Source organism: Eptesicus fuscus, chromosome 19 (assembly GCF_027574615.1).
Source record: "Eptesicus fuscus isolate TK198812 chromosome 19, DD_ASM_mEF_20220401, whole genome shotgun sequence".
Taxonomy (NCBI): domain Eukaryota; kingdom Metazoa; phylum Chordata; class Mammalia; order Chiroptera; family Vespertilionidae; genus Eptesicus; species Eptesicus fuscus.
The window spans coordinates 25945994-25963899 of record NC_072491.1 but is presented as its reverse complement, the minus strand read 5'-3'; the positions used below and the strand labels follow the sequence as shown (position 1 = coordinate 25963899).

Here is a 17906-nt window from a genome sequence, read left to right as displayed (position 1 = left end):
TTTGAACTGAGGTCTTTTTTATTTTTAAGGAGTCAGGATATCAGAATATGAGCTACAATAAAAGCTAGAGGGGTTTGGATGCTGCAACAGAATAGACTGGTTTCAGCATGGTACTGTCAGTTGGATGTTGTCTTTGTGATGGCATTACTGACCACCTCTGACTCACCATGTAGGCGGAGGTCTCCAGCATCCCTGAGCATCTGACCAATTGTGTCCGGCCTGATGTTCGTGTTTCTCCGAATTTCAGTCAGAGCTGTTTGGCCTACAAAAATGATAAACAGATGTCTTATGGATTCCTCTTCCCTCCTTGTAAGTTACAAAGTATCAGGATTTGACCGTCCTAGAGGGGTGTAATTTTGTGGAGTCTGGAGTGTGCAACTTGGTATTTAAGACTTCATTGGTTTCAGCTTTTCTTCAGGAGAGCTGCTCAAGAGACTGAAGGGATGACCTTCTATGGCAGGCGTCCTCAAACTACGGCCCTTTTGCCGTTTTGTTTTTTTACTTCAAAATAAGATATGTGCAGTGTGCATAGGAATTTGTTCATAGTTTTTTTTAAACTATAGTCCGGCCCTCCAAAGGTCTGAGGGACAGTGAACTGGCCCTCTGTTTAAAAAGTTTGAGGACCCCTGTTCTATGGGATCCTTCCAAAACTGGCCAGAAAAGAGACCAGCTTTCACAAATCCTATTCTGCAGGGCAATTCTAAACTGCAAGGGAATATTCTGTGTGCCTCCTCATAGCATTAAATGGGAATCTGAAAGTGAAATAGTAAATCATTAAGACATTATCCTATAGAATAATCCTATAGAATAAAAGGGTAATATGTAAATCAACTAAACAGCCGAATGACTGGTTGCTATGACACACACTGGCCACCAGGAGTGTAGATGCTCAATACAGGAGCTGCCCCCTGGTGGTCAGAGCGCACCCATAGGGGGAACGCCACTCAGCCAGAAGCCAGGCTGACAGCTAATGAGCTCAGTGGTGGTGGCGGGAGCCTCTCCTGCCTCCGTGGCAGCGCTAAGGATGTTAGTGGGACATCCCCCGAGGGCTCCCAGACTACTAAAGGGTGCAAGCTGGGCTGAGGGAACCACCACCCTCCCCCAGTGCATGATGTCGTGCACCTGGCCTCTAGTTATTTAAATAATACTATAGAGGTGATCTCTTAAAAATACATGAAGCCCTTTAATTATCTCTCATTAGCTTGATGACATTTTTTAAAAGTCCAAATTACACTAGTGAAATCAAGGACTTTTTTTCCACAATATTTAAGAGATCCAAGACTAGGTAGAAAGAAAAAACATAAAAATTTTTGAGAGAGAGCTACTGACTGAAGGAAAGAGATTGAGTGGGGGGTGGGAAGTAAGAAATTCTATATATAAAGTAAGGATTGAGTAGGAATAAAAGAGTAGATTCATCCACTTCAGGCTGTTTGGATTATTTTAGAGGATTGATTTTTTAAATTGATGTAGGTTTTGGTAAGTAATGGACACTGTTTGTTTTTCTAATGTTTAGATCTGAGCTCTTCACCAGAAGCTAAATATGATACATTCCTTGTAACCAATATGGTTCCAATGTATCCTGCTTTCAAACGTAAGTCCAATATTTACCTAATAAACTATTATTTATGAAAAAATATTTTCAAATTTACCACTTAACTTTTCTACCTCTGTATTACCTTTTGTGTTAAGCTTTGCAACATTTGAAGACATTTCATGTAAATTCTCTACCATTAATCCAAAATATGAATCTGTAACAGCAGTAAGCAGATTCTTTATCCATTATTTAAAACTAAGAAATTGAGTCACAAGAAGTGATCCAGATCACCTGGTGTGGCTCAGTGGTTGAGCATCGACCTATGAACCAGAAGGTCATGGTTCGATTCTCAGTCAGGGCACATGCCTGGGTTTTGGGCTCGATCCCCGGGAGGGGGCATACAAGAGGCAGCCAATTGATGATTCTCTCTCATCATTAATGTTTCTATTTCTCTCTTCTTCTCCCTTCCTTTCTGAAATCAATAAATAATATATCTTTTTTAAAAAGTGACCCAGATCATGAATGGTAGAAGCTGAACTAAACCAAATTCATGTTTTCATTTTGACCTGGTGTTCTTTCTGCTTCAGTGCTGATTATATGGCTGGTTAAAAGGGGGGATTTTGGAAGCTACTTGACATTCAACAGCATCTAATATGTATTTATTGAATGCTCCAGTAAAAGCTACTAGTACCTCTCTCCTTCAGGATGATGGTGACAATGTATTTTGAATGTTGACACTGAAACACAGTAAGAGCTCAGTTGTCTTCTGAATCATCAGAATATTGAATTCAGATGTCTTTTGGAGCTCTGCAAATTATCTTATTTTCTCTGAACACTCATTATTTCTTTGCACATGGCATAAATATTTGTGGATGATAGTGATATGACTGATATAAGCACAATAAGCCCTGGGCCAGAAACTGGGTTCTAGTCCCAGAAGGGTGACCTCTAACTATGTGATCATATAGATATCATTTAACATCTCATTTGTAAAATTAAGAGATTTAATTGTATGGCCTCTATGGTTTACATATAGATTTATGACTTAATTGGCCAAAACAATCCATTTTCTATTTCTGATAACAAATAATTCATTCATTTTCTTATTTATCCATCCATTTGCTGATCCATGCATGTGTTCAAACATAGAGAAAGCAGTGTGGAGTAGCTTTTACCTCCATTCAGTTCATTTACAGTGAACAGACCTATATGCTTACAGGAAAGATAGGAAAAGGAGGTGTCTCCCCCACTTGGTATGGGAGCATTGGGCTGTGTTTCAGGACTCTCAGGGCTGAAATAAAGTCTCTAAATAGGACCCACAGGAACAAATGATTGTAGAGTATCATTGACCGTGGCAGGCCTCCCCAACTTGACTTTGGTGAAATGGCCAACATGGTTTAGAGGGAAAAATATTTATGTGATGCCCTAGGTTACTAAGTGAAGGTTTATTTAAAGGTGAAATCCACTGCTTATGAATGAAAAATTAAAGTATGCTCTTAAAAGGTTTCCTGGTTGTTCTCCAACCCAACTGAGAAATGTTTCAGCAAATGCAGCTTCATTTAATTTCCAAAAATCAGGATTCACCGGATTTCTTTATTCTTACTGATGCCTTTTGACCAAGCAGTAATAAAGGAAACACTTGGTACCACCCTGAGGCTGGCATGACAGAAGGCCTTTCACAGAGGGCTCACTGTTCTTCACTGGGGAATGGTTTTCTCATATGCCACAATTCTGCGGGTTTGGCCTTTTGACTGTTCTCATTGTTATTTCTTTCCCTATTTGCCTCTCCAGTTTTTATGCTCAAGTTAACATTTGAACGCCTTTCCTACTGTCCTCCTTTCTTTATTGCAAATAATTATCTGTAGTGCTTTGGCTCTGGGGGCCTGCTCTTTCCCACTCAGAGCATCAGGAGATATCATATGCAGTTGAAGTACTATGGGCAAAATGGCCAAGTACTTTTGAATGGGAGTGGTAAGAAGTGATAACAGCCTACACCTTACAACCTCCATGTGGAATGGAGCGTAGTAAGTTGAATCCAACTTTTCAGAACCAATGCATTGTTTGCCTTTCCTGTTTTCTTCTTTTATTTCCTTCTTTTGCTTTCTCCTTTCCTGCCCCTAGTAATGCAAAATGGAGCTAGAGTGGACAATTAAGTTCTCTCTAGCAGGTGACCTTGAAACTAAGAAATGAGTAATGGAGAAGAAACCTGACTTGCACAGATCAGGGAATGACTTTTCCAGGCAAAAAGAAGATCAAAGGCAAAAGTTTAGTTGGAAACAAGTTGGCAAGGTTGGGGACAGGAAGAAAGCCATGTACCTCAGGGGAAAGGGGTAGGAAGCAAAGCCATGGAGGTAGGCAGGGTCTACAGTGGAAAGTTGGGATTTTATTCTAATTATATACAGTGAAAAATCATCTGGAGTGTTAGAAATGTGTGTTGGGGTAGTGTGATGCAGCCTTATTTATGGTGTAAAAGAATCTGTCTATATAGAGAATGGGCTACAGGAAAGTGAGAGTTTCTTACAGAGAGCCCAGGAAGTAGGCTTTTGTAGTAGTTTCTGGAAGAGAGGATAGTAACTTAGACCAGAGTGGATGGGGTGAAAATGGTGAGAAGTGGTTAGATTGGATGACTGGGATGTATTTTAGAGATGGCACAGTTGGGTCTTGTTCACATGTATATGAACTAAGGAGAGAAGCCAGCAATGACTTGGAGGATTTTGATCTAAACATCTGGGGGTGTGTGCCATTAACTATAATGGAGAAGACAAGAATTGTGGCAAGATTGGAGAGGAAAATCAAGAATTCTGTTTGGATACATTTTTGCTCTACCTGATTATTAGATTTTCAAGTGGACCATGAGATGGGTAGTTGGATAGCATGTCTGAAGCTCTGTTTATGTCTGGAGACATAAACAGGGTAACTACCATACCTATGAGATTATGAAGGAATAGATTTTAGAGTAAAGCCTTTTTTTCCATTTCTCACAAGTATTATACTTCTTTTGTACATACTATTTCCCCTGCCTGGAATGTCCTGTCACCACCTCTTTGCCTAGGAAACATCCACTTGTCCTTCAGATCTCAACTCAGTAACCACTTCATCTGCAAATTCTTCCCTGAGTTATTGGGCTAGGGCAGTGGTCAGCAAACTCATTAGTCAACAGAGGCAAATATCAACAGTACAACGATTGAAATTTCTTTTGAGAGCCAATTTTTTTAAACTTAAACTTCTTCTAACGCCACTTCTTCAAAATAGACTCACCCAGGCCGTGGTATTTTGTGGAAGAGCCACACTCAAGGGGCCAAAGAGCCGCATGTGGCTCGCGAGCCGCAGTTTGCCGACCACGGGGCTAGGGTAAACTTCCCTACCAGCGTCTCCATATCTTTCTCTTTGCTGGTCCATAAATGACACACACACAGCTAATGCTTTAGGATGGATTCTTCTCAGCTCTATTGTCTCTTGGTTTGTGACATTTGGCTTATAGAATGTACTCTAGAGAGAATTTAGCCAAAGCAAGGAGCTTTATTCATGAAGTACTGATTTTGTCTTGCACAGGAGTCTGGAATTATTTCCAAAGGGTATTGGTGAAGAAATATGCTTCAGAAAGGAATGGAGTTAACGTGATAAGTGGACCCATTTTCGACTATGACTACGATGGCTTACATGACACACAGGACAAAATCAAACAGTAAGCTTTTCATTTCTATTTGGTGTGTGTGTTTTTCTAATTCTCGTATATCACTCAAATCTATTCTTCAAAGAATCCTGTACTAGAGAAGAGCTAATACCCCTTAAATTTTTTGCTCTTTGAATCTCCTTGTGATTTCTTTAGTTCTTATGGACCTTTGATTAAGCATGGCATTGGTGGTTGGAATGAAATTGGGTTTTGTGGTAAATAAATGCACTTTTCCATTCTAGGAAAGAAAATGTACCTGAAGATTTAAAATTTTTTGTCACTTACTCTTCAACAACTCTTCTGTGGGAAAATGATAATTTTCATATATCTTCATTATTTGGGGGACTTTTAAAATTTCTTAGATTTTCTGAGTTAGTACGTCTCAGTAGGAAATTGCATATAGACTTTCATTGAATCTAGTTTCTACCTTCTGTGGTGTTATTGGGGATATAATAGGATATGCAGAATACTCTGCTCACAAGGAACTTATGAGTAAGTTCTCTGTACCCAGTTCAGGATCTTATTGTGGCTTGAAAGCACTATTATACCTAGCTTCAGTGTGTCTTCTCTCTGGCCCATTTTACACAACTATGAAAGTTATCTCCCTGAAACATGGATTTCACAATGACTATTCCTAGCACAGAAACCTTCAGTCATGTGTTACTGCCTAAACAATAATGCCGTAATGTAACCCAATGCAGTTTTGGCTGCCTGCCACAACAAAATCTAAAATCATGAAACAGGTGCTGGTAAAAAGTAAAGCGGTTTATTAAAGTGCCAGCAACCTTAGAAAATGGAGGACTGTTGTCCCAAAGCCCATTTTAACATCTCAGTTTAGGCAGGGGTTTTTATCAGGAGGAAGAGGGAAAGCAGGACAAAGAAATTAGGGAGAGGGGAGGTTGAAAGTTCTTGACACGTAAGTCAGAAGAATCCATTTCAATGATTATATTAAAACTGGTCAAGCTTTTTATGGTTGAGAGCAAGTCTCCTAGAGCCAGAACATCTGGTTGCTGGAGTCAGCCTCCTTCCCTGAAGCTAGTTCCTGTAATATGCTCAAAAGGCTGTTAGCGATTTATTGCAGACATGACTAATCAGGCATTTTTTGGGGGGAAGGCATACACCCTATTCCCTGATTTGGAGAGAAGCATTGTTCAGTATATTTTACTTAATCAAGAAGGTTATTTTGTTAGTTAGCATAAGATTTCATATATTCTTTTTAACACAAACCCCACAACTTGGCACTCAGAACCCTTCATAATTTGAAATATGTTGACCCTTCCAGCATCACTTTCCTACTATATTGTTCTATTCATCATGTCCAGCATCAAGTCTTCATTCAAGCTGTCTTATTTTCCTGGAATATCTTTTTTACTCTGCCAAGTTGAGAGAGAGGGAGAGTTGAGGCAGCTAAAACATTATGTTCAGAGATAAAGAAGTGGGCTACTCCTTAGAAGAAAAAATAATTCAACTAAGTGGGAAATATTTTTAGTGACCAAGGCAATAAACGGGTACACCACTTGGAAAGCTACTTCATCAGTTGTAAATATCTTCCTATTTCAGGCACGTGGAGGGCAGTTCCATTCCCGTTCCAACTCACTACTACAGCATTCTTACCAGCTGCCTGGATTTCACTCAGCCTGCAGACAAGTGTGATGGCCCCCTCTCTGTCTCCTCCTTCATTCTTCCTCACAGACCTGAAAATGAGGAGAGCTGCAATGTGAGTTCAAAGAGAGCTATTTAGGATGTGGTTACATAATTCATCTTTACTTCTCAATCTATATCTCCACTGTTGAACCAGAACATACTTATTTTAAGACACTTGGACTATGCAATTAAGTGGAAAGAAGAAAGGATCCAAGCAAACTTTGCTTAACATTTGGGAACTGTGTTCTAATGGCTTTTTATTTTTCAATGTAAGAGTGTGGGTATATGTGCGTGTGTGCTTTAATGAAGTTCTATTTATGTATTTGAGTTTGACAGATGATAAAAGTGCCCAAATGCTTTGAGTTTTGCAAAAGACATACAGATTTTATAAAAAGAATGAGGAAAGTAGTAAAATTTTGATAATTATTGAAACTAGATAAGAGTTCTCTCTACTTTGATGGGTGTTTGAAAATTTCCATAATAAAAACATTTTTAAAAGACACACAGGGGAATATATTCTTTACAAATCAGAATTCATTTGCTTCTAGTTATGGGAGGGGGTCACCCCATTTTCAAATAGCACAGGGGATTCCTGACTCTTTTATTTACATGTAGAGGCAGGATGGCATGATGAAAACTCCCCAGGGAGGTAGACATGAGCCATGCTGTATGCTCTTGGCCCTGAACTAATTCTACACTCAGGGACAAATAACAGCTATTCCAGGTCTCACTAATGCGATTGAGTGTCTGTGCTCCAAGGCTGATTTTAGAAGTAATAGTCTTTATGCTTTGGTTTCATGTAATATAAAGAGCAGGGACAAAATCTACTCAAGAAGAATTTTTTGTCAACAAGCACAACTCAAATTCCTAACTTGTGTAAGATACTCTGGGAGAAACAGTAGTCTATTAAACAGTCACTACCCTAGGCAGCCTTCAGTGGGAGAGAGCAAATGAAATGGGGAGAACAAATGAAACGGGTACAGAAATTGCTACAGTAAAAGGCACAGTGCCATAGAATAGCTTCAACAGAGATTATCAGCTTCATGGCCAAGGTGGCTTTTGGACAATGGTTTCAACTATAGGAGAAGATTGAGGCTATGAATATCCAAAGCAAAATAAGGGATTCAGGAAAAAAGAAAGAAAACTGAAATGATGGCCAAGAAAGCTAATTAAGTTCAGATGGAATATTGGAAAGAAAAGTAATAGTGGGAGGTAAGGTTTGTTTTTTTAAATTTTTCAATTAAGTTGACAGCCAATACTACATTAGTTTCAGCTGTACAACATAGCGATTACACATTTATATACGTTATGAAGGGATCATCACAGTAAGTCTAGTGCCCCTCTCACACCGTACCTATTTGTTGCAATTTATGGACTATATTCCCTACACTTTACGTTATAGCCTTGTGATCATTTTTATAACTGGCAATCTGGTTTTAAACCTTGCTTGAAATCAAATTTAAAATGAAAGAAATAGTAACAATAGTCATATTACCAGCAGTAGTAGCTGTACCGTTTATTGAGTACATGTGACCATCCAAGTCCTGTGCAAGCCCTTTATATATATTATTTCTAATGTTCTAATTACCCTGTGAGGCAGATATATATATATATATGCTCTCCCCTAGCCCCTTTTATTAACTATTGAGAAACCTAGAGCTAATAAAGGAAAAGTATGTTAGATGTTAACCTGTTTAGTCAATAGGAGAGCAGGACTTTAGAGTCAATGTGTCTGACTCCAAATGCCCATCCTCTTCCAGATTGATCAGATTTTCATTGTGGAACCTTGGGACCTGAGAAATTTTTCTTATTGCATAGGCATTAAAAAGCAATGTAAAATGTTTAAGCATAGGAGAAACATTGTAGGCTCTGCTTTAGGGGGATAAATTTGAATGAAAGGGTGTCAAGCATGGTACTCAATGGCGTTTGGCAAGATTCATTTCATGGGATTGAGGTAATAACTTAAACTGGGGTTGTGACCTTAGAAATTGAAAAAGAAGGGTGAAGGCAGCAATATTATACTGAAAGGATCATTAAGATCTTATAAATTATTGGATGGGAAGTGGAGAAGCAAGAGAACTGTAAGAGAGGCGAGTTCTCATGAACATATTGGCTAGATCTCAATTTTGATTGTTTAGAACCACAAGAGTAGCTAGTGGTCCGCCAGAAGAGTGTATAACAGGATATGCTTTCTTTGAACTTCAAATTTACTAAAAATTTGTTGTGGGGAGGTAATTTTTTTGCAAAAAACGAACGTACACATGTTGTGGAGTGAAACTCAAAATTGCCATGCATTTTTAAGATAAAGTGGAAACTAAAAAGAACATTTAAGACTCATAATAGGCTATTTAAGGTATTCGTAGGTTCCTAGGGAATACATGTTCAAGTTCCTCTGTCAATAGAGGAATTTGATGATGGGAGAATTTGAAAATGTTATTTTAAATTCAGGTCAAAGCAGGTCTTTTGTTACTGCAAATTTTTCATCTGACAAATGAAATCCACTAACGTTTTCATAGGTCTTTCTCTTCTTATTGGTTCCTGGCTCTGCATAGAGCTTAGAGAAGAACCCCCTATCCACATAGAAACCTGTCCTTGCATTGAAGTTCACCTTAAAACTGCCAGGACTTGAATTCAAACTCAGTTGGGATAAAATCAGGGAGAACAGGCAGGAGAACAGTAAATTTTCATGTAATAGAGACAATAAGCAAATTCATGGATTGTGCTTTTGGTTGCATTAGTGTTCTAAGTTATTTATCCTTAAAGTTTTTCATTTCCTTCCCTCCCTCGGTACACATGAACTTTTATTTGAGTTTTATTAGTTTTGCATTTCACACTAGATTCTCCCTCAGCAAATGCTTCTGTAGATTGCCTGCTAACATCAGGTAGGAGACATTTTTTTTTTCATGTTTAGCATAGCTAGTATTTTCTAATGATTAATTGGAGGCTAGATTTTAACATGTTAGAGCCAGAAGAGAATGTCTGTCAAATGAATTTGGCAAATCACTTCCCAAGGAAAGAAATAGCAAAACACAGATTTTCCCCCTGAATTCTTATAAATTTAAATTAGGAAAAACCTTTTCACCCATGTCCACACATTCAAATGGCTGTATTTACAAAGAAACAAGTAGACTTACTGACCATTGAAAATCAAATAAATGAGTTGAATATGAAAATTCTCCCAAAATATAGCTTCATGCTTACTCTGCTTACTCGGAGGGGGTCCTGCAGGGTTTGGAGACCTCCTACATCGTTAATTATATGGTCGCACTGAGGACTGGTCAGTACCGTTGTGGGTAGAGTTATATTTAGGTCTTTCCTGTGAATCTCAGAGATCTTGGTTAGCTTGGGTTAGGAGGGTGGGGCATGGAGTGTTAAAATCCTTACTCCTCCAGTCTGCAAAGCAATTTCTTCCTATTTCTTCATTTCGCCTGGGATGGCCGGGCATCAGTTTCCTGAACCAACACCCTCATGGTACATATTTAGCACTGGCACAAGCTGCTCTAGCTCCCTGTCCAGGTCGCTGTGGGTTGGAGCTTTTCGAGAAAACCCATTGCAGGTTCTTGGGCTTTGGTTCATTGATCCCACTAGCAGTAAAAGAGTTGGGCAAGGGCAGGTCTGAACATTCTCAGCCCTGGGCCACACAGCCACCCTTCAACTTGTAGAAAGACTCTTGGGAGCCATTGCACTTCTGGGGCATTTGGGAATGAAATTATTTGCAAAGGTTCTCCTGCTTCGTGTCTACCAATGAAGGTATTTCTTCATAATGCTCAGAGCTCTCAGATTTCATTCTTGCTCTCAAAAGTGAAATAGGTTGTTTTTAAAAATGTAAAGGACTGCTTCTCCTGAATTGCTTTTTGGTTTCAACTTAGACATGAAATACATTGATTGGTGTGAGACATCTGACTGTCCTCCTTCTGAATATGTGCTGGTGGGGCTGTTGTAGGCAAGTAGTTAAGACACAGAGAGATTTTCTTTCTTTTTCCCATGGCGCTGTTTTCTTACTCTCTCCCCACCCTTTCTTCCTTCCTCTTCTTCCTACCCCCCAGGGAGCTGCTGAGGTAAGCATTTCTCCTTGTGAACCAAGGGAGAAACTGAAAACTAGAGAGATCAACTAGTTTAACCAAAGTCTCCCAGCCGGGAAGTGGTACAGCCACAATTCCAACCTAGGTCTCTTGGGCCCCAGAGTGCCAGGTGTATCAACTTAGCTGCTTCCAGTCAAACTCATTATTCAAATGTCAGTTCATTAGAGTCTAATAGATGATGTAGCTGACGCAGCGAGTTCGTCTGAAAGACGAGGAACACACACAAATAAGGTTGTGCATTGGACACAAACTTCTTCCTTTCCTGGGAAGGCAGAGGAGCATTCCAATCACTTGTACTCTGTGTTCAACACTGTAATTTGACAGGGAGGGGACGGGGGGACAGATTACTGAATTCTCCAAGACCTTTGGTTTTCCTCATTTTGATTTATGTTCTGAGAACCTATTGAGTCAAATGCCCTTTCATACCACATGTTTCGTTTATTTAGTGCAGCTAATTGCTGTTGAGAATGTTTATAGCCAAGGGCAAGTATTTGTGGCGCATTACTGACAGGAATGTGGTAGAGTGGCGGGGAGGCCAGGAAGGAATAACACACTGGCTCTGGGTGCAGGAGTGCCTAGAGGTCATTCGTGGACTTGGAGCAAACTGACCATTTGGAGAACCTCCTCTGGAAAATTCTGACTCTGACTGTATACTATTTCCATTGCAGAGCTCAGAGGACGAGTCGAGATGGGTAGAAGAACTCATCAAGATGCACACAGCTCGGGTGCGGGACATTGAACATCTCACCAGTCTGGATTTCTTCCGAAAGACCAGCCGCAGCTATTCAGAAATCCTGGCATTAAAGACATACCTGCATACATATGAGAGCGAGATTTAACTTTCTGATCATCTGCAGTGCCGTCTTATCAACTGGTGTATATTTTTATATTGTTTTGTATTTATTAATTTGAAACCAGAACATTAAAAAAAATGTTAGTATTTTAATCCTGTACCAAATCTTACATATTACGCCTGAATGACTCCACTGTTTTTCTCTAATGCTTGATTTAGGTAGACTTGTATGCTGCGTAGAGCTTGTAAGAAATACTGCAGCTAGAGATTTTTAGTGGAAGCTTCTAAATGGTGCTGCAAATTTGATACATGCGTTGAGGAAATACTGATTTTCCAATGCACAATTGCTACATTTAGTCCTGTACTGTATTGAAACACTGATTTTGTAAAGTTGCATTTATTTCTGTTAATGATAACAGACATATTTAAACCTTATAAACCAATCTTAAATATAATAAATCACACATTCAGGTTTTTTTCTGGTTTTATTTGGCCTTTATTCTACTTATGAAGTAGAGTGTTTGCTGCAGGTATGTTCATGCATGAAAGGTATACATTTCTTGCATTGGGTGGGCCCTTTTTCTAGTTGGTTGTAGTTCACACAGTCAAAGGGGCATGCTTGATGTTCAGCTACAGTGGCCTGGATAAGATAGTTTAGGTACATATCTATGGGAAAGCAGAAGGGAAGAGGGAAAAGGAAACCAGAAAAATTCCTTAATACCCTTTCTCACTTACCTCTTTTTAAAATATGTTGAAGTTTAGAAGAATAGGTTCTTTTGATCAAGTTGGTTCAAAACTCTAAGTATTAGACTCAACTGAGATTGTATTAAGCATATATTCTATATAAGGTACCAACTTAATCATAGAGGATATGAAGAGAATTAAGACAGTGGGATGAGATACAGACATAAAAGTATAATTGACCAACCAAGGTAGATACTAATAAGTGCCAAGTAAGAAGTTCTAATAATAATACACAATGACAGAAGGGTCCATATGGTAGGTGGGGTGATTTTAAATGAACATTCATGCCTTTCAATAATAATGAATCACAGAGTATTGAAGTCATTCAAACATTTTCACTCCTTCTGATTGTGTCATGGGGAAGACTCACAGTGTTGCCTTTTCTATAACAGTTCTAATCCCCCATATTTTTTTAAAAAAGAAAAGAGAACAGCATATTGTTTTGTTTACATTGTGTTAATTTTTGTAGTTTCCCCTTTTATGATCAGTGAAATGCGCTTTAAATTTCTATTAAAAATGTAAGAAGAAAGACATTGTGTCAAAAATGCATTACAACAAAAGTAGAACAAATGGTATAGGGATATGAGAGAAATCATGAAAGTGGTAAGAGAAAAACTGATGTTTGGGATACAGCTACAGAAGTACATTGGGAAGAGAGAGCACGGTAATACTAATGATAGCTATGTTTATTGAGACGCTATTATGTCCCAGGCATGTCTAGCAATTCACATGTCTTGTTTCCAAACACTGAAAGGTGAGAAGCTCAGAGAAGATTTTGTGGAAAAGGGAAGTACAAAGATGGGAATGAGAAGAATGCTTGAATTAGACTTTGTAGTTTGGAATAGGGTAAAAGCTTGGTAGGCGTGAATTGGAATATGACTCATTCTTCATTTAATATTCAATAATGATTTATTGAGCATTTGTTATATGCCAGTCCCTATACTTGTCATTCAGGATAAAACAGTAAATAAGATAAACATGGTTTCTGATGTAAAGCTTATACTTTAAGGCGAGAAAGAGACCCCTTCAAAAATCTCCATGATTTAACTGTGATATGTGCTTTGAAAGAATTAAGCAGGCATAGACTGACCAGGGGGTGGAAAGAGAAGAGCCCTGTAGATGACATCACAGCCAAGACTTGGAGGATAAGAAGAACTGGACTCAAGAAGAATAGGGACAAGAAAGAAGAGCATGGCCAAGGACTGGGGTTGGAAAGATCGGGGGATGTGTGACAGTCTGAAAGAAAACAGGTATGCCTGAACACAGTGGCCAGATTGGTAGGGACCAGGTCAGTAGATCCCTCTAGACCCCATTGCAGCATTTGAATTCTGTTTAAGTGCAATGGAAAATAATTGAGAATTTGCAAGAAAGGTGAGACAGGATCTAAGATTTCAGTACATTAACTTTGATATGCAATGATTACATAGATTGATTTAAATATAATTCCACATAAAATATATCTGATAAGAGAGGGTTCACCTATTAGATGCTGTAGTTCTGTCTTTTGACCGTAGCATTACAAGGGAGAAGGGCCTATCCTATTTTTCTTTATAGTTGCAAACTCTTTGCTTAGCTATATTTCTATATCACCTCAGATTGAACTCTTTTCCAAATAGGTTACACCCAAGGTTTTGGAGGAGAGCAGTTGCAATTTTAGTTGAGTACTGCTGCTCTATTTTTATTCTTAGGTCAAGTCTTTCTCATAAATAAACTCCATATTCAGGGAGAACATCAACCACTGTGTATTTCAGGTGAGTGGCTTTGTAGATAAACACATGTCATTAATTGTGGGGGTTATTTATGAAAGTCTCTGAATGGATAGGGACTTTATTAAAGTGAGGTCTGGAAAACTATTTTAAGTTGGGGTATTTTCTTTTTTAAATATTGAGACCTGGGTCCATTCATGATTTCATTGAGCAAGTTGCCAACTGTTTGCTAGCATGGTGGTCCTGCTCTAGTGGATGGATTCAGAAACCGCCTTTCTAAAATGAGCTCATTGGAAATAAGGTAAACCAGGAAAACAGCCGCATCGTTTCCCAAGGACAAAAAGATTCTGAATTGTTTTTAGGAAAGTCGGCTTGGAAAAAAAAAATCTCTGAACAAAAGTAATGTTTGGTGCCATTTAGGTTTGCGTAACTCCCCAAGAGCCACAGCCCCCAGTTCCAGTTCCCATTATTCTGTGTGGTGGCTGGGAAGAGGGGGTGTGAGGGGGTGGGGAATGAAGTCCGGATGATTCCTCCTGTTGGTATTGGTCTTACTTCATCTGTCTCTCACTATCTCTTTGCTGAGTCAGGACCCAGCTGCCTTGTGGGTGGGAAGTGGTAGAGGCAATGGGAATTCTCCCAGGGCTTTGAGCAGAGTGACTGTGCAAAACAGTGAGGGACAAGATTAAGATGTTTGAGTTTGCAGGCTGGATAAATACAGCCCTGTTGGAGTGGTGGCAGTATTTCTTGTTTGAGCTGCATTTTTTCCCTTTTTGGGGGGGAAAAGGGGGGAAGAGCTGCATTTCTAGGAAGCTCTGTCAACAATAAAAACAGAATTGACTAGGTATTCCATCACCAAAAGGATTTATTGGGGGGAGGGCGGAAAGAAGGATTGAAATCCTGTGCGTGCAGACATGTGGGCACTGCACTGGACGAAGATGTAGGAATACTTTACAGAGGGAAGAGGAAGTTCAGGGGAAGAGCTACTACTACCATAGAGTTCTGTTGTAAACAGTTCTTCCTATAGGACTCTGGCAGGACAAGTGTGAGAACTCCTCCCATAAGCTCTAGCTCCTCCCCCAGGCCCTCCTGATTGGTATGTCCAGGATAAAGTCTCTGTCATAATTTTATCAGCATATGACCTTGACCCCACTTGGCAAGGATGTTGTTTTGGTTGAAATGTCAAAGTGGATAGGGTGCCCCGGCCCTAGAAAACTTTGCACTCCGGCTATTTGGAACAGGCAAAAGTCCAATCCCAGGGTGAGCTCCGGGTACTGTTCCTGCAGGTGGTTCCTTGCCTGCCTTTAGGCAGTTTGCTCACCCAGGTTAGTGTTCCCCAGAACACCTGGGACTCACTGCAGTAGCTGGAAGAGTAGGACCACCGGGGTTTTAGGAGAGAGTGCAGAGACAGGCCATATCAGGCAGTGGTTAAAAGCTGGAGATTTGTAGTTACACGATCTTGGGCAACTTAAACTCTAAATTTTCTCATCTGTAAATAACAATACCCACTTGTCAGCGTTGGCTTAAGAATTATGACAGGGCACCTTGCTGAAACATAAGTCGGGGAATATTTTTCCTCCGTTTTTATCTCCACTTCCCACCAAGGAAGGCATGCCCCATTAAGGTGTTTTCTTGGCTTTGGGGCATTTTGCAGAGTGGGGGTAGGGAGCAAATACAGTCTGAGAGTAATGGATTTCCTGTCTTTTGAGAAAACCTAAATGCACTGAAGAGGTGAAAAGAAATAGCCATTAGAGTGTTGAGAGAGGACCTTTCCTGGACTTCAGAAGAGGAGATAGTGTGGGTCTGAGCAGGTGATTATACCTCAGGGGGTGCTGTATGATCCTCATAGGGAGGTGGAACCCTAGGCCCTGGATGTCTGGCCATAGCTTGGAAATAGGAGATTAGTAAACCTCAAGGGACCTGGAGCCATTTATAGTGAAGACTTGCATGCTTGTTACACTCCTCCCATCATTTTCCATTTGCAAGATTCTGGTGTGACCCTGGGAAAAGATGGGAGCCTCAATAAAGACTGATTTAGAACACCACATAAGCCTGGACTATATCAGGCAGTGGTTAAGCTGGAAGCTTAGATTAGAAATAAAATTTATTGTAAGGAAATAACATTTTATTTCTTGTCGAGTGAGATACCAGCTACCTTTAGAAAATGCTTAGCACTGTGCTTGGTACAAAGTCAGGTGTTCAATAAATATTAACTAAATGAAACCAAGCCAGGAAAAAAGAAAAAAATCATGGAAGGAGCTGCCCAAGAGGGAAGAGAGAAGCTGGAAAGGGAGAGGGCATTGTGAAACCCAAGGATAAAGACACTTTCAAAATGGAGGAAGTGGTCAGTGATGTCAAACTCCAGAGGGAAATTAACAGGCGATTTGAAAGCATCCATTGAATTTTGCAAGAAGGTGGTCATCTATAACCTTCCTGGAAGCACTCTTAATGAAGGGGTCTGAAAAGCAGCCAAGCTGCACTGGACTGAGGAGAGAATAGGAGACCACACTGGAGGCAGAGAGTGGAGACTGCCCTTTGAAGAAACAGGAAATAGGAGACACAGACAAAAATTGCAGGATGGGGGAGAGGGGAAATGGAGCGGGTAGTGAGGGTTTTATTCTAGTTAGGATGGGAAACAGCTTTTATAGGCTGTTGAGAAGAATTGATGATCCCAGAAGGGCACTAATGGGTAAAGCAACGGAATTGTAAACAAATTTGCAATTGAAAGCAATCGATGAATAAAGAGTCAGCTGTAATAGATTTGCCTTCAAATTAAGGAGCTAATGTAATTATCTCTTGGAATAAGCTTTAGTAGAGAACATATGATGTTCATCATGCTTTGCAAAATGGTGGCCTGCAGGCTGGATACAGACCACAGATGTCTTTGTTGTGCCCACATGATATTTTAAAAATAAGTGAGATGCCAAAATTTAAAAATCAACAAGTTTCACATGAAAATCCAAATTTTTGGCCTCTCTCAAAATGTAAAAATAATTTTTTACTTTGTCATTGTTTGTACACTATAGTTCTTATCAACAATCAGTTGGCTGCCCTTAGGGCAAACATTCTCTAGACTAGCGGTTGGCAAATGTTTTCTGTAAAAGGCTTTGCCATACAGTCTTTATTTACTCAAGTCTGTCCTTATAGTGCAAAAGCAACCATGGACACTACCATAAATAAGTAGGCTTTGCTTTGTCCCAATAAACTTTATTTGTGGACACAGAAATGTGAATTTCACATAATTTCCACACTTCAAGAAATATGTTCTTTAGATTTTTTTCCTTAACCATTAAAAAATTTAACTAAGCTTGTTGGCCAGATGAAAACAGGTGGCTGGCTGGGTATGGTCCTTAGACTATGGTTTGTGATTAATGCTCTAGGTCACCATCTGTCCCATTCTTTTCACTCTATATGGAGTACAAGTTGCCATTTTAAAAAATTGTGTTTTTGTTTTTCTCACACTTACCCTGGTCAATTAATCTGCTTTGTCTACCTTTAAGCATTTGATTTTGACCCCCAGGTAGGATGACCATCGATGCCTTGGACTGAAAAACTTGCAGTGGTAACACCAGGGAATTCTTGGGTAAATCATGATCAGCCTGTCATGATAACTGTCTTTTCTATTATTTTACATTTCTATTAGTACTTTGCCATCAAAGAGCATTGCCATTTTAATGAACTAACTTAATAATCTTTAATAACCTTTCATCCCTTTCCTTACTTAGGGTTTTTT

At 39.5% G+C, this 17906-nt stretch overlaps 1 protein-coding gene across 1 annotated transcript in view; it reads left to right on the top strand.

The window, feature by feature from the left end:
* The window catches only part of ENPP2 (ectonucleotide pyrophosphatase/phosphodiesterase 2), a 76120-nt gene extending 63918 nt beyond the window's left edge, over positions 1–12202 (top strand). Inside the window, exons 22-26 of the mRNA XM_008143367.3 lie at positions 174–309; positions 1514–1591; positions 5087–5219; positions 6768–6924; positions 11602–12202. Of these exons, the coding sequence (XP_008141589.2) occupies positions 174–309; positions 1514–1591; positions 5087–5219; positions 6768–6924; positions 11602–11772 (675 nt within the window). The 3' untranslated portion in view covers positions 11773–12202. The remainder of the gene's footprint in view (positions 1–173; positions 310–1513; positions 1592–5086; positions 5220–6767; positions 6925–11601) is intronic.
* The last annotated feature ends 5704 nt before the right edge of the window (positions 12203–17906 follow it).